Source organism: Giraffa tippelskirchi, chromosome 5 (assembly GCF_054371585.1).
Source record: "Giraffa tippelskirchi isolate mGirTip1 chromosome 5, T2T-mGirTip1v1.2.pri, whole genome shotgun sequence".
Taxonomy (NCBI): domain Eukaryota; kingdom Metazoa; phylum Chordata; class Mammalia; order Artiodactyla; family Giraffidae; genus Giraffa; species Giraffa tippelskirchi.
The window spans coordinates 1505046-1521509 of NC_137279.1; the positions used below are offsets into that span (position 1 = coordinate 1505046).

The window sequence follows — 16464 nt, forward strand, 5'->3', positions numbered from 1 at the left end:
TTCTTGCTCCCTGACCCCCGGCCTGTCGCCTCACCGTCCCCACAGCTTCGTCCTCACACCCACCCACCCACCCAGACCCTAACCAGCAGCCACTGGGGGTCCTCACCCCCCATCTCTCTGCCTTGTTCTCTCTGTAACTCTCTGCGGTCTGTCCTCTCTGATGCCTCACCTTCCTCCCTCCGTGTCCCTCCTCTCTCCCCTCCCCCTCTCTCTCCACAGACTTTCCTGGCCTCCAGCGGGGGACTGTATTGCCTGGGTGGCAGCTGCGGGAACGTTGTAATTCCAGGCTGCATGAGCCTGCCCAGCTCGCCCGCCAGCTCTGCCCTGCAGCTTGCATGCCCGGGCCTGGCCGCTGGACTGCATGGGGCGGACGCGCTCAGGGCCCCCTGCCCCGAGCAGACCCCCGAGGGTCCAGTTGGGGGCGGGTGGAGACTCTGTGCTACCAGAGTGTGCATGGGTGCGCTGGGAAGTGGGGCACTGTGCTGACGGGAACATCCAGAGAGGACTGGATGGCAGAGAACCTCAGCGACAGGTCACCAGCACCAAGCTTATGGGGACACCAAAAGCCAGGCAGGGGGCTCTCCCTGGCCATTCATCCAGTGTGTCCGGGGGCACATGGACAGAGGCCTTCCGGCTTGGGACAGCCACGTGCGGGGCAGGGTGGGCGTGGAGTGGCCATTGAATCGATGACCACAGAGCAGCTGAGCTTCTGGGAGACTCTGCGCTGGGGCGGCACTGGGGATGGGCGGGAGCGCTGCCGGGGTCCTCGGCTGAGTGGCAGCTTGGGGAGGAGGTGACACGAGGCAGGACAGAGGGCCAGCGCCGGGCCTGGCCGCTGCCTCCCCCAGGGCCACCAGCGCACTGCTTGGCGCCCCGCCCACCCCGCCTCCGGCTGAGTAAGCCCAGGGCCCCGGGCCCCGTGAGGGTCCGCACAAGGTCCCAGCAGGCGCCGCGGGGTGGGCTGGAAGACCCCCACCGCGACACGTCCAGCACACACTGCCCTCCCCGCCTGCCTGCCCTCACCCCGCCCGCCCCTGGCTCCAGACTGACCCTGGGGCTGCGCCCCGCAGGACCCCGACGAGAGCGCCCGCATCTCCAGCGCCTTCTTCCGCCTGTTCCGCGTCATGAGGCTGATCAAGCTGCTGAGCCGTGCGGAGGGAGTGCGCACCCTGCTCTGGACTTTCATCAAGTCCTTCCAGGTGTGCAGTCCCGCCCACCCCGGGACCCCGCCCACCCCTAGGCCCCGCCCACCATGGAACCCCGTCCGCCCAGGACAACACCCACCCTGGGACCCCGCCCATCCACAGGACCCCGCCCGCCCTGGGACCCCGCCCACCATGGGACCCCGTCCGCCCAGGGACAACACCCACCCTGGGACCCCGCCCATCCACAGGACCCCGCCCACCATGAAACCCCGTCCACCCAGGGACAACACCCACCCCGGGACCCCGCCCACCAAGCACCCCGCCCACCCCTGGACCCTGCCCATCGCGGGACCACGCCCACCAGGGACCCCGACCACCATGTAACCCCGCCCACCCGGGACCTCACCCACCCTGGGACCCCACCCACCAAGCACCCGCCCACTCCTGGACCCCGCCGATCGCAGGACCCCGCCCACCCTGCCCACCATGGAGCCCTGTCCACCCACCCTGGGACCCCGCCCACCCACAGGACCCCGCCCACCCAGGGACAACACCCACCCAGGGCCCCGCCCACCCCGGGAACCCGCCCACCAGGGGACCCTGCCCACTCCAGGACGGCACCCACGGGATCCCACCCACCCACAGTACCGCACTAGGGGACCCCGCCCACCCACGGGACTGTATCCGCAGGGATTAGGGGGACTTCAGGGCCACCCTGGGTGCGGCCCGTGGGCCTCGGGGCCCCGGTGAGCTAAGGGAGGGCCCCGCGCCAGGCAAGCGGTGGAGCCCTGTGCCCTGAGCCCGGTCCTCGCCCACAGGCCCTGCCCTACGTGGCTCTGCTCATCGTCATGCTCTTCTTCATCTACGCGGTCATCGGCATGCAGGTGAGGGGCCAGAGGGGCCCGGGAGGCAGACTAGCCTGCAGGCTGGACCCTCACCCAGCCTGCCTCCTGCATCCCGGCAGCCCAGGGCTTGGCCACAGCCCCACAGGAGGAGGTGGTTTCTAGCTGGCCCAGCGTTAAGTCAGGAGAAGGCAGCCCAGGGGAACCTAGCGGGCAGATGGACAAGGGCGGAACTGCTCTCCAAAGCCCCTGTTGGAGGGTCTGGTGGTCTCAGCTAACCTCTCCTGTAGCACCCTGCTTCCTTCATTGAGACCCTAAGTCAGCTCTTGGTTAGGAACGCTGTCCGCCCTCCTAGATTTATTTGGCTTGAGGGAAGAACTTCACCAACCTTGGAAACACAAGTGACCCTTTAACAAGGCAGGTTTGAACTGCAGGTGTCCACGTATCCGTGCATTTTTCAGGGAACGTGTACTAGGGCTCCACGGGATTCATGGTTGGTTGAATCTGTGGATGCGGAACCGTGGATACAGGGCCGGGGGCTGTCTGTAGACTTATACCCTGGCGTTGCTCAGGGGTCAGCTGTAGCCCGGTTTGTGTGACCTGAGGTGGAGGGTGTCGGGGAGCTGGGGGCAGTGGGAGACCTGTCCAGGTCCACAGTCCAGCCCTTTGTGGCCTGCAGATGTTCGGGAAGATCGCCTTGGTGGACGGGACCCAGATCAACCGCAACAACCACTTCCAGACCTTCCCGCAGGCGGTGCTGCTGCTCTTCAGGCACGAGGCCCCCGCCGCCCCCGCCCCCAGCCCGCGGGAGGCCGGCTGCCTTCCTACACGTGGGCCCTGTGCTCGCTCAGAAGGGCCAAGGCATTGCTGTCCTTTTCGGATGCTCACCCTGGACAGCCCGCGCTCCTGTTTAAATCGCTCTTGGAGGAGTGGCCGCCGTCTCCATGGTGCTCTGTCGTCCTGCGCGTCCCCCACCCTCGTGGCGCCGAGGCGGGAGGCAGAGGTCCGGTGTCCTTTGGAAGGAGGGTGAGGCCTTGACGGCCTCTGACCCCACACTCCGGGGTCAGCTCTCTTGCTGCCCCACTGGTGACTCGAGTCCTGGACTGACTTTGCGCCTCTGTCCAGGAAGCCCCCTTTCTGTTTAGCCCCTGCCCAGGGCCCCCCACGTGGGGTAGAGCAGGGGAACCTCGGTGCAGAGGGGCAGCCCGTGGACCCCAGGTTGTGAGGGGCGCCACCCTGCTCCCGAACGTCCTGCTCGCATGGGGCTGGTGGGGCCCAGAGTGAGAGGTGATGGGACCTGTGCCTTCCAGGTGCGCCACGGGTGAGGCGTGGCAGGAGATCCTGCTGGCCTGCAGCTACGGGCAACTGTGTGACCCTGAGTCGGACTACGCCCCCGGGGAGGAGTATACCTGTGGCACGGACTTCGCCTACTACTACTTCCTCAGTTTCTACATGCTGTGCGCCTTCCTGGTGAGGGCCCGCGGGCGGGCAGGATGTGCCGAGGCCGGGGGAGCCCCACACCCCTCCCCAGCCACCTCTGCCCCTCCAGGGACGCAGCTCAGGGACACAGGAGACAGAAGGGGCTCCGGCTAGTGTCCCTGTTCTGGTCAGTCTGGGTGCGGCTTCTTTTCCTGGGTGCTGTTCTCAGGCTCCAGAGAAGTTGCTAAAAGGTTTTACCTTTTTGTTGTTGTCATTAGCAATTAGTAATCAAAAAATCAGAAGAATTTACTGAGACTCTGCACTAAAGCAGAGGCTTCTAGTTTACTTCCTAAAATAGAGAGCAAAGCCGTCCGCCCGTCCCTCTTCCCTTGGAAGAGAAGCTTGCGCCCCTGCAAGGTTGAGAGTCTGGAAGCAGAGCCGTCGCAGGGGCCCGGAGCAGAGCACAGATGGCTTTGCAGCTTCAGGGCGCCGTCTCTGCACACAGGAGGCAGAGAGCCCCGCAGCCTGGACCCTCGCTCTTTTTCTTTCCTATGTTTACTAAAACAGTTTGAGCATCTCATGTCCCCTGAGTTCAGGGCAGGGGACAGAAACGTGAATAGGACACTGTCCTGGCCCTGAAGACACCCCTGGGTGCCAGGGGTCCATGTGCAACAAAGCTTGCATTTCAGAGGGACACCCAGTGACACAGGACAGGCGAGGACAGCACAGGGACAGTGTCTGGGGGACCATGTCCCTCGGGGGTGAAGGCAAGAGGCCGAGGTTGGGATTTAAAGCACGAGCCCCTGGAGCCCCAGCAGAGGACACCTCCTGGACCTGAGCAGTGACACAGGCTGCTAGTGCCGGAAGGGCTGGGAGGCAGGGCCCCCTGAAGAAGCTATGGACCCAGGCCCCATGGACACCCCCAGGCCTCGTGGACACCCCCAGGCCCCGTGGGCACCCCCAGACCCCATGGGCACCCCCAGACCCCGTGGACACCCCCAGACCCCGTGGACACCCCTAGACCCCATGGACACCCCCAGATCCCGTGGACACCCAGACCCTGTGGACACCCCCAGACCCGTGGACACCCCCAGACCCCGTGGACACCCCCAGGCCCCGTGGACACCCCCAGATCCCGTGGACACCCAGACCCCGTGGACACTCCTAGACCCCGTGGACACCCCCAGATTCTGTGGACACCCAGACCATGTGGACACCCCCAGACCCATGGACACCCCCAGCCCATCACCGCACCACCTGCCTGTCCGTGCAGGGGCCCCTCTGCTCTCCTCCCACAGATCATCAACCTCTTTGTGGCCGTCATCATGGACAACTTTGACTACCTTACGCGGGACTGGTCCATCCTGGGTCCTCATCACCTGGACGAGTTCAAGGCCATCTGGGCGGAGTACGACCCAGAGGCTACGTGAGTGCAGGCTGCTGGCTCTGCTGGACCCTCCCTCCACCGCCTGCTCCCATTGTAGGCCCTGGCCTGGGGTCTGACAGCGAGCCACCCTCCAGTCTAGCAGGAAGGAGCCGGCTTTCCCTGCCTTTGTTATCCAAGGGCCCAGGGCAGAGAAGTGGAGTCTCTCCGGGTTGGGAGGGAACCCACAGCCCACTGACCAAGCAGCTGAGCCTGATGAAAGTGTAGGCCCCGGCCTCGCCCTACACTGACCGAATCAGAATCTGTACCGGGGTAACCTGGCCCTTGGGCCTTTGCGTGCACCTGAACTCTGGGCAGCCTGGCTGCCTTATGTTCTTTCTAAGAAGGCCGCCTGCTCACAGTTGATGACTTTCCCAGATGTCAGGCGCTGTGCCAACCAGGACACACGTTAGTTAACCCTGCGACACCACCTGCAGTCTCCACCCATCTCTGCAAGTGGGCTTTCACCTCCCTTGATCCACACCCTCTACTTCTGTTAATACAACCCAAGAGCCCCCAGACAGCTTGACTAAAGCCCAAGGAAGGCTCCCCCGTGGGAAAAATGAGGTCTGGATCCCAGCCCTGGAGGTCTCGTATCTGAGGGGACATTGGCCTCTTCTTACCTGCCGCCCCCACCCCCGCCAACAGAGAGCCCATTCTGTGTGCTGGAAAGCGGTGAATTCGGACATTGCTTCTTCTTCAGAAAGGAAACAGCTTCTGCTCCCCACACACGGTGGGATGTCAGGAGGTGTCCCTGTCTCCTGGCTGCCTCCCCGGGGCCCTTCTCTGAGCAGGGAGGGAGGTCCGGTGCACAGGTCTGGTGTCCCCCTGCAGGGGCAGAATCAAGCACCTGGATGTGGTGACCCTGCTGAGGAGGATCCAGCCCCCGCTGGGCTTCGGGAAGTTCTGCCCTCACCGGGTAGCATGCAAGGTAACCAGCACTGCCAGCGAGGGGTGGCCGCGCCCCTCCCACCTTCACCGACCCCCACCCCTGGAGGAGGCACGGGCCCTGGGGCGGGGCGAGTGGATGAGTCACTTTAGAGCAGCTGTCCCCTGGGTGCCCACATCACTGCTTGGGACCTAAATCTCAGCAGGTCCCCAGCTCACATTTCACCCCCTCAGGGAGGGCACCGTGGCCACCCTGCACCCCTCCCACGTCCCCCTCCTCGTGGTCAGTCTCCCCCAGCCCCATCCCCCCCTCATGGTCAGTCTCCCCCAGCCCCGTCCCCTCCCCCAGTGGTCAGTCTCCCCCAGCCCCGTCCCCTCCCCCCTCATGGTCGGTCTCCCCAGCTCCATCCCCCACCATGGTCAGTCTCCCCCAGCCCCGTCCCCTCCCCCCATGGTCAGTCTCCCCCAGCCCCGTCCCCTCCCCCCATGGTCAGTCTCCCCCAGCCCCGTCCCCTCCCCCCATGGTCAGTCTCCCCCAGCCCCGTCCCCTCCCTCCATGGTCAGTCTCCCCCAGCCCCGTCCCCTCACCACCACCCCCACCAGGGTAAGGACAAGCACCTGCTTGGCGGCCCCGCCCGGCAGTGAGCCCCTCTCTCCACACAGCGGCTGGTGGGCATGAACATGCCCCTCAACAGTGACGGCACGGTCACCTTCAACGCCACGCTCTTTGCCCTGGTGCGCACGGCACTGAAGATCAAGACGGAAGGTGTGGGCGGACCCTCCCGGGGGGCCGGGCTTTCCCGCAGGTCCTGTCAGGCCCTCTGAGCTAGCGCTCGGGCCTGTCAGGCCCTCTGAGCTAGCGCTCGGGCTCGGGAGAAGCAGACGGTGGCGAGTGCCCCCGGGTTCTGTAGGGCAGAGTCAGCCAGCCTCTGTTCTCACACAGCCAGCTCTGACGGGGGTGGGGCGGGAGGCGGCAGTGTTAGTGCAAGAGACGTGGGCCCTGGGGGAGGGGAGCCCGTTAGGCAGGAGCTTCAGGGCAGGCCTTCCTGCCGGGAGGACAGACAGGGTGGGAGGGGGAAGGGGCCTTGCTCATACAGGGACCCAGCTGGGTGGGAGCCACCCCAAAGGGGACCGTGGCAGGCAGCAGCGCAGCTTCCTCAGGAGGGCAAGGAGAGGGGGCTGGGGGTCAGGAAGGGGCCAAGGCGGAGCACCTGGAAGGCTGCCTGGAGGAGGCGGAACAGACCAAGTGTGCGGGGGGTTGATGACTGTCCTGGGATGGCAGGGAGGACAGGAGGGGACAGCCTCTGCAGTCAGCCACTCTGGGTGCTGGAAGCCAAGGCCTGGGGCAAACGTGACCTGAGGCCAGGCTGCCCCAGGGGGACAGCAATCTTCCCCCCTCCAAAGTCTGCCCAGGGCAGCAGCTGCCACAGGGAAAAGCCGGCCACCGTCTGCTGAGCGAGAGGTGGCCTTGTCAAGTGCTGCTGACCCGGCCTGTCAATTGCCCCAGGTAACTTTGAGCAGGCCAACGAGGAGCTGCGGGCCATCATCAAGAAGGTCTGGAAGAGGACCAGCATGAAGCTCCTGGACCAGGTCATCCCTCCCATAGGAGGTGGGTGCGCGCTGGGGGCCCAGAGGCAGCCCTGCTTCCATGGGGAGCCCAGGGGCGTCGGAGCCTAGCCCAGCCCTCTACAGCCTTGGGCAGACCCCATGGGGTCAGGCCATCAAGAGGAGGGGAGCTGGGGGCCGTTCCTGGCTCGGCCCCACGCTGACCCCAGCCTCAGACGCCTGCTGGCTGCGGTCGGCCCCTCTGCAGATGACGAGGTGACGGTGGGGAAGTTCTATGCCACGTTCCTCATCCAGGAGCACTTCCGGAAGTTCATGAGGCGCCAGGAGGAGTATTATGGGTACCGGCCCAAGAAGGACACGGTGCAGATCCAGGTAAGCCCGCTCTGAGCTCCGGGGCTCCGCTGCTGAGGTGGTCTCCGGACTCCAGCCCCCTCGCTGTGTCTTTGGGCAGGGAAGGCAGACAGGGCGGGAGGGGTCAGGACGCGTGGGGGGTGAGATGACGGCTCTGGATGGAAGATGCTTCAAGCTCAAGGGAAGAACCCGGAGCCCTTCTGTCCCTGGATGATACGACCTAGAGCCATAGTCCTACCCCCTGAACACAAGGGAGAGATCGGGCTAGGTGACAGCAGTGGTCTCCAAAGAGGGCAGATTTCCCAGGGGAAGGAAGGGGCTTGAAATGACCCATTGGGTATGCAAATATATGTAGAATTTTGTGTTATCTTGACCGTTTTTCTTCTTATAATTGTTATTTATTTTTTGGTTGTGTGGGGTCTTCAGGGCTTCGCGGGCTCTCCTCTAGTTGTGGCGAGCGGGGGCTGTGCTTTGTTGCCCGGGCTTCTCACTGTAGAGGCTTCTCTTGGTGTGGAGCACGGGCTCCAGGGCGCTCAGGCCTCAGGAGCTCAATGCGTGGGTTCAGTAGCCGCGGCTCCGGGGCTCCAGAGCACAGACTCGGTGGTGGTGCTGCACGGGCGTAGTTGCTCCACGGCAGGTGAGATCGTCCCAGCCCAGGGGTCAGACCCGTGCCTCCTGCACTGACAGGTGGACTCTTGACCACAAGCCACCAGGGAAGCCCTTGCCTGTTTTTAATTTCAGTGTTTTAAGTATCGTCCACATAATGGATAAGTTCACAAAATATTCAAATGATTGGGCTGTGTGTTCAAGATTTTATTCCAATTTTTACTGTGAAACAATCTCACAGTTTTAAAAATTGCACACGTAATATAAAAGTCTTCATTTTTTTTTTTTTTTGAGCCATTCCCAGTGTCCCGTCAACCCTGAGCAGGTCAGTGTGTATTTCTTGAAAACAAGGGCATGTTCCTCCATAAACCTCCTGCATAACCACGATGCAGCCGCCAAAATCAGGAAATGGATGCATTTAGTCCCATGGGATCCTTAGGCTTCATGCACGTTTCACCAGTGGTCGCAATAATGTCCTTCACGGCAAAAGGATTGGACCCAGAATCACGTGTTGCATTTAGTTGTGCGATCTCTTTAGTCTTTAGCTCCTCAGTCTTTCCTTGATGTGACCTTGACACTTCGAAGCTTCAGCCAGCAAGCCTTCCGTCTGGGTTTGTGGGATGTCCCCTCATGACAGATCAAGGGCTTGCCTCTTGGACCAGAATGTCCCAGCGGTGATGCTGTGTTCTCTTTGCAAACTGTCAGGTGACACCAATCTTGATTTGTCCCATTGCTGATGATATGAGCTCTGATCAGCTCACAATGTGGCATTAATGGCACGTGCAATCGAAAGAGGTCATGTGTGTGAAGACGGTATGGAGTGAGAGTATTTCCCACCCTGGAGGCCTGGGCCTGGGGCCTGGGGATGAAGCCCTTGTGAGGGCAAAAGAAGAGAGCTCGAGAGCTGTTAGGGCTGGGATGATCCCAGAGGCCGGAGGAGGAGCCCCGGGGCCTGAAAGAACGGGCCTGGGCCTTCAGGGAAGCCCTGGTTGCCAGGATTAGGAGAGAATGAAGGACCTGGCCTGGAGGGCCCCTGAGTCCCTTCTCCATCCCCAGGCCGGACTGAGGACCATCGAGGAAGAGGCAGCCCCTGAGATCCACCGCACCATCTCGGGAGACCTGACGGCCGAGGAGGAGCTGGAGAGAGCCATGGTGGAGGCCGCAATGGAGGAAGGGATCTTCCGGGTGAGCGAGGCCATGGCCCCCCGGGGTGTGCGCCAGGACGGAGCCTGGGAGCCCGCCACGCACGCGGGGCTAAGGACGCCCGCTGCCCCGCTGCCCACGGCTCCCGGGACGCCCCACCAGTGACCCTCCTGCCTGAGGTGCCCCGTCCCTCCCCGCGTCCCCTCCCAGTCTCCGCCTCCTCCACTGCCCGAGCCCGAGGCAGCTCCACCCATCAGACACCCACCCGCCTGGCTGGAGGCTCCCTCAGGACCACCTCGCTGAAGCTCCTTGGGTTAGTCATAGGCATGGTGGCCCAGAGAGACCCTCTGAGATGTCCAGCGCCGCTTTCCAGGTGCCTTTCGGAGGAGGGACTACAGCCCTTCCTCCAGGCGCCCGGCTCCAGGCTTCCCACACCCCACACTCCTGTCCGAACATCTGGTACCCTATAGTTCTTAGGGGTGTCTAGTCTACTCCCCCAAACTGAGGACACCTGAGGGTGCCGGTCCCTTCTCTGGCCTCGGCCTGGACCGCTCCCCTCTGGCCTTGTTCCCGGCGCCAGCTAGCATCCGGGGTGCTGGCCCCTCCACTCCCGGCCCTGGTCCCTGCGCTCAGTCCCTCCCCTCTCCTCCTCACCCCAGAGGACCGGCGGCCTGTTTGGCCAGGTGGACAGCTTCCTGGAAAGGACCAACTCGTTGGCCCCACACATGGCCAACCAGAGACCCCTCCAGTTTACTGAAATTGAGATGGAGGAGTTGGAATCGCCCGTCTTCCTGGAGGACTTTCCTCAACGTCTGAGCACCCACCCCCTTGCTCGCGCCAACACCAACAATGCCAATGCCAACGTTGCCAGTGGCAACAGCAACCATGGCAACAGCCAGGCATTTTCCAGGTAGTGGCAGCAGCCAGCAGCCCAGGATGTTGGGGCTGGGGTGGGACCGGGTAAACGTGGCTGGCGGGCTCCAGGCCTTTGGGGGGCACTCTCTGGGGTCCAGCCTTTGCCGTGAGGCCCGAGACTGGCCTGGACGGCAGAGACTCATGTGGCCAGCAGGGGGCAGCCTCGGGTCGGCCTCAGTCAGCGCCCAGTGACTTTTCTTTCATTGTCTTGATTGGTCCGGAATAGGACCCGTTAGGTTAGAAGAGGCACATGCTATGAAAACCTGAACAAGAAAGGTTTGGTCGTTGGATCTGGGCTCCAGTGGTTCCCTTCTCGCCAGCCCCGGGCTGCGGACTGGATATAATCTGTGGTCGAGTGTCAGGGATTGAGGGCTGAGCAGAGAGGGCCTTGGCCATCGTGGTGTGGGCTGGGCTCAACGCAGACTTTCTGTTCTAGACCGGAGGCCCGGGGCTGGGGTGTCCTTGGCCTGGAGAGTCTGGGTTCCTCACCCTCGGGAACGGGTACGACAGGGCAGAGGTCAGGGGAGCAGGTACTTCCCAGGCCAGGCTGCTTGCACCCTCTTCCAGCCAGAGAACCCCTGAATTAAGTCCACACGCCTAGGAGGGCGCCTGCACTGCGGGGTCAGTGTGGCGCAGGGTGCTGTGGACATGCAGACCCGGGCCTGTGCCCAGACCTTTGCAGTCTTGTCGGGGGGGGTGCCATGGGGTCCAGCTGTGACCAAATGACCTCAGAGAGTGGGTCCTGAGAAGACAGAGGGCCTGGGACCCAACTAGCTAGGGACACTGAGGAAGCTTCCAGAACCGAGGACTCTGGGGGCAGGACACCCCACAGCAATGGGCCCAGGCCTGAGGGGAAGGCTGTGGGGCCCAGGAGGCCGGGATGGGGCAGCCAGCAGCCCGCAGCTCACTGGCTGCGCTCTCGTTTCAGCATCCACTACAAAGGGGAGCTCCCAGGGGAGACAGAGATGCCTGCCGCCAGAGGAGGAGCCTTCGGCCGGCCCCAGGGGGCCCTGGGTCAGTCTCTCCTGTGCCCCCGAGGGGCTGACCTTCTCCCAGAGAGGCCTGGGGAGCCTGCTGTCCAGTTGGGGAACCGGCCAGGAGGTGGGAGCCCGTGATGACGGGGACCAGCTCGTCACCCAGGCAGAGGAGGGGCCACACAAGGGCCAGAGTGAAGTGGGGGTGTGTGTGCACTGTGAAAGGGCCCTGCCCAGGCACACCCCTCCCCGGCCAAAGGACAGCCCCTGGTCACACTGGCACCTCAGCTCTGCCCTTCAGCAGGTGACCTGGTGGCTGCCCTGTGGGTCCTAGACCGCCGTGTGGGACAGGAGGGAACCGAGGAAGCTGCAGTTCATGGGGGATGAGGGTGCTCGGCATGTTTTCCGACCCTGACACACTCACACACTCATGCACATCCACACACAGCACACACACACAACTCGCACACTCACACAAAGATCAGCTTGGCCAGAGCTGGTCAGGGTCTGGCCTTGATCCCCTCCCAAGCCCACAAGGACAGAGACCAGGGCAAATGGGGGTGGTAGGCGGGGGGAGTCCTGCCCGGCCCAGGGTAGGTGGACCTCTAGGACCCTGAGGGCCTCAGAGTGGGACTGGCTGGCTGAGGGGAGCTCTGCGGACCCAAGGCCCCCAGGAGGACTGAGCCCTGGGCCCACTCTGCCCACAGGACCCCACAGCAAGTCCCGAGTGGAGTGGCTGCAGGGACAGCTACCCCGGAGGAGCATGCCTGGGGCCCAGGCCCCCGCCGCCTCCTGCCAGGTAACAGGCCAGAGAGGACAGGAAGCAGGCTCCAGGCAGAGACGGGGTGGCAGAGATTCAACAGCAGAAGGGACGGGACCCCTCTCCTGCCCCGCCTGGGGTCTTGGCTGGAGCTGCCCCATCTCTGTGGGCTCTGGCCTCCCTAAGGGGTCTCTGCCTTGGTGCTTTCCGGACAGCGCACGGGAGCCGAGTCTCCGGTGCCTGAGGCGAGGAGCCCCACCCTAGGGTCCCTGGCCGGGGAGGCGCCCCCAGGCTGTAGGACAGAGGATGGGACCCCCGGGAGCCCAGCTCCAGCCACGGCCCTGCTGATCCGAGAGGTGAGGGTGCTGCGTCCGGGGCGGCCCTGCCACGGCCTGGGGTGGAGAGGGTGGGGGGGGGCGCCTCGGGACCACCCACCCGGCCTGCTCTCGCCCTGCAGGCTCTGGTTCGAGGAGGCCTGGACAGCTTGGCGGCGGATGCTAACTTCGTAATGGCCACGGGCCAGGTGCTGGCGGAGGCCTGCCAGATGGAACCGCGGGAAGTGGAGGTGGCAGCCGCAGAGCTTCTGCAGGGACGCGAGACCCCGGAGGACGTGCCTGGTGCCCAGGAGTGTTCGGGCCTCGGGTCCTCCCTGGGCAGCCTCGACCAGCGTGAGGGCTCCCAGGAGACCCTGATAACCCGCAAGCCATGAGGGCCCCAGCATCAGCGTGGGCCCGGGCTGGCGAGACCGAGGGTGGGGGAGCTGGAGTGGGTGGGTTAGCCCAGCTCGGCAGCCTCGATGGACAGAGGGATGGGCTGGGGGCGGCAGGGGGGTCAGGAAACGCGTCCAACGTCCCTCTCCTCACCAGCAAGCCGTGTGAGTGGACGGAGCTTCTGTGTCGTTCAGAAGCCTGGTCAGTGCCAGCAGGACATTAAAGTCTCCAGGCCTGCGACAGGGCACTGCCTCTGCTTGTCTCCTTCTGGGGTCCCTTCTATACCTCCCCCCCCCCGCTCCCACGGAGGGGCCTCCGTGGAGGGCCCGCTGAGAACGGCGTGGAGCTTCTGCACGCGCAGGCCCCTCACAGCCGCCCTTCCCGGCAGCTCGACCGGAATCCACTGCCTGCCCCCTGCCAGAGCCTCAGGGGGCCTGCTCGCGGCCTGGGGGAGCAAGGCCCTGGCATCCACCTCCCTCGTTTACTCCCCGCTCACGTGCTCCCTCCTGCAGCTTCCCGGTGACCTCCCCCAGGCTGCCCATCTCTGGGGGAGGGCATCCTCAGGGTGCTGAGTCCTCCCTCCTTCCTGCAGGGTCAGCCCCCTCTCTGGACGCTCCTGTCACCATCTTCACTTAGCGCCGAGCAACCCCGTCACCCGTGGCAGTCCCTGCCCCCGCGGCAGTCCCCACCCCCGGGGCCCGTCCCCACCCCAGCCCCGGCCCCGCCCCCGCGGCCAGTCCTCACCCCCGGGGCCCGCCCCGCCCCGCCCCGCCCCGCCCCGCCCCCGGGGCCCGTCCCCACCCCCGGGGCCCGCCCCTCCCCTCCCCGCCCCCGGAGCCCGTCCCCACCCCCGGGGCCCGCCCCTCCCCGCCCGGCCCCCGAGGCCCGTCCCGCCCCGCCCCCGGGGCCCGCCCCGCCCCGACCCGCCCCCGGGGCCCGTCCCCGCCCCCGGGGCCCGTCCCGCCCCGCCCCGCCCCCGGGCCCGTCCCCACCCCTGCGGCCTGGTCCCATCTCTCCTAAACCCTGCTCCTTGTCCTGCTCCTCGGCTCGGAGGATGTCCTGCTTGAGCCGAAAGCCCGTCACGCCCAGAGCCAACGTCCTCACCCATCCCTGCAGCCTGTGACCTCGGGCCCCACTCTGTTCAGACCTCGAGTCTGAGTGGGGCCCGCCCTGCCCCATGGGCCCCTGTCCAGCTGTTTCTCGGCCGTCCCCTCCCACGATGGCTCCCCCGACGCTCGGTCCTCGTTCTAGACCTCACCTACGGCCACAGCAGCCCAACGGCCTCGCAGCTTCCTGCCCGCCCCCAGCCTGACCCTGATCCTTCTAAATGGAGAAAGCTGCCGTCTTAGCCCCTCACTTAAACCCCCTGAAGCCCCCAAAGCCTCAGCATGGGGTGCACAACCCTGGCCCTGGACCCAGCCCCGGCCCTCGGGCCTCTTTACCTGCCCTCCAGCCCCCGCAGCCCAGCCGGGGACAGCTGCCCTGCCTTTGAGCGAACCCTGAGCCCAACAGACCCCTCGTCTATCGTCAGCTTTGCTGTTACTTCCTCCAGAAAGCACCCCCCCAAATGCTCCCAAAGGCTTGGGGGCCCCATGACACGTGTCCCCATCGCAGCAGGTCACCACTCTGACATTATTTCACACCAGCCTGAGGCCTTCCCTGGTGGCTCAGACGGTAAAAAATCTGCCTGCAATCCAGGAGACCTGGGTTCAGTCCCTGGCTTGGGAAGATCCCCTGGAGAAGTGAATGGCTACCCACTCCAGTATTCTGGCCTGGAGAATCCCATGGACAGAGGAGCCTGGCGGGCTATAGTCCACGGGGTCACAAAGAATCAGACATGACTGAGTGACTAAAGCTTTTACTTTCAGCCGGAGGCCAGGTTGTACCAAGGCAGGAGCAGGTCCCCCAGGCTTATCCTGAACCCCAGAGCTGAGCACTCTGCTACACAAAGTGTTCAATCACTGTCAAATAAACGCATGGAAATGCTAACCGATGTGGCCTCTGCCCTGGCCAGTGCCCACCCCCGGCCTGGGGTCACCCACCCAGGGCTGCAGCCTCGTGCCCACAGTCCAGGACCTAGGGAAGGGGTGGGCGCATGGGCCTCCCGAGGCAAGGGCTGCCTCCCCGGCTCCACCGTCACAGAGAGGACTCACATGTCCCCGTTCCCCTGCCTCCTCTGGGGGAGAGAAGATAGTCCACCTGCAGCCTAGCTGAAAACTGACGGGGAAAAGTCTATAAAAAGATGTCTCCATTCACAAGCCGAATTATTAATGAGCCTAATGCCCGACGTACAGAATGCCAGCTCTGCGGCAGGCCCTGCTCCAAGGGCCCCGCATCCATTTCTTCTTCTTCTCAGCATGAAGCGTCATCCTCATTTTGCAAGTAGGACCAGAACAGGTAATGCACCAGAGGCCTCATGCTGGTAGGAGGGCCCGGGCAGGACTCAACCCCGCGCCGTGGCTCCACGGCCCTCACAGGAGGTCTGGCCGGCCTCCCCGCCCTAGGGACCCGTGCACGCCTGCTCCGAGCAAGCCCAGCTCTCACCCTCTGGGAGAGTCCAGGCCGTTTCCTCCACCACACACAGGACCTTCTGATGGTTGGCGTGTATACAGTCTTGCATCTCCCCAGCTCCCCTTCAAATGATCGGTGGGTGTCTCCATGGAGGGCTGCCAGGCCCACAAATAAAGGACAAAGGGAACACAGGTTGGAAGGCTGCAGGTGGGAGGCCACGGGGGGGCAGGCGGGCCCCTCTGGTCAGCAGAGCCTTCCAACCGGGTTACCAGCCAGGGTGCGGTCTGCTGCACCCCAGCTTCTCCCAGCCTGTCCCCTGCAGACCTGGGGCCCAGCTGTGCTGGGGGATCTGCAGAAGGGGCGGGGTGAAGCTGGGAGGGGTGGGCACTGAGCCACGTAGGGAGTGTGGGGAAGCTGTGGAGCTCAGATGAAGCGTCTCTGAACCTAGGAGGTGGCCCGGCTCTGGTCCCAGTGCATCTCCAGGCCCAGCTCTGGCCGGGCTGAGTGGTCCTTGAAGCTGAGCTGCCCCGTGCAACGTGACGGAGCACAGCCCTGGAGCCCGGCCGGTGAAGCCCCAAGGCCCTCCACCCACCCCACACCCCGACGTCAGGCGCTCACGTGCCCTTTCAAGCTTCTTCCTCCCGTAAATGGGGGAATTCTGTTCCCAGGCTGTTGCGAGGTGTGAGTGTGACTGGGGAAGGGCTCTGCCCTCTAAGAAGTGGCTGCTTGGACTGAGTCAGAGCTGGTCACTGAGAAAGCCCGACCTCACGGGCGGAGGCTGACCTGATGGGGCTCTGAGTCTTTCGTGGGAGCTGGGCGGCTCGACTCCCAGCCCCACATCTCAGCATCGGGCTGGTCTTCTCACAGGCTCTGCAGCTCCGACCCTCAGCCGGCAGGTGTGGAGGCCGGCCACAGAGGTCACTGGAAAAGCCACAGTCAACCCAGACCTAACCCTGGCCCCACTCCCTGGCATCTGACCCCAGAGTGGCACTGTGACACCCCAGAGTGGCATGTCACTCTTGCCTTGGGCCTGACAGCTATGGCGGCAGGGGACACTCGCCCCCTCCCCCGCAAGGGTTCGGCTGCCAGTTTACTGATGAGCCAGCTGAGGGCGGGGTCTGCCGGCAGGGCTGGGTTCGTCCTCCAGCTCCCTACCTTCTTCCTGTGCCCCATAGCTCTCCCCCAGCGGAGCCTAAATCCGGTTTAGAAGC

The 16464-nt window shown here is 64.3% G+C and overlaps 1 protein-coding gene across 5 annotated transcripts in view; it reads left to right on the plus strand.

The window, feature by feature from the left end:
- Positions 1-12987, plus strand: part of CACNA1S (calcium voltage-gated channel subunit alpha1 S) — a 57629-nt gene extending 44642 nt beyond the window's left edge. For 2 of the 5 annotated variants that reach the window (XM_081487359.1, XM_081487361.1), the window contains exons 29-44: positions 220-276; positions 1071-1199; positions 1964-2029; positions 2667-2758; positions 3298-3457; positions 4705-4832; positions 5664-5760; positions 6381-6483; positions 7225-7326; positions 7531-7655; positions 9297-9425; positions 10043-10293; positions 11227-11312; positions 11980-12071; positions 12248-12388; positions 12490-12987. In XM_081487359.1, coding sequence (XP_081343485.1) covers positions 220-276; positions 1071-1199; positions 1964-2029; positions 2667-2758; positions 3298-3457; positions 4705-4832; positions 5664-5760; positions 6381-6483; positions 7225-7326; positions 7531-7655; positions 9297-9425; positions 10043-10293; positions 11227-11312; positions 11980-12071; positions 12248-12388; positions 12490-12741 — 2010 coding nt within the window. In that variant the 3' untranslated portion in view covers positions 12742-12987. Of the gene's footprint in view, positions 1-219; positions 277-1070; positions 1200-1963; positions 2030-2666; positions 2759-3297; positions 3458-4704; positions 4833-5663; positions 5761-6380; positions 6484-7224; positions 7327-7530; positions 7656-9296; positions 9451-9967; positions 10294-11226; positions 11313-11979; positions 12072-12247; positions 12389-12489 lie in introns of all 5 variants that reach the window. The other 3 variants (XR_014053008.1, XM_081487358.1, XM_081487360.1) reach the window with 3 other exon arrangements.
- The last annotated feature ends 3477 nt before the right edge of the window (positions 12988-16464 follow it).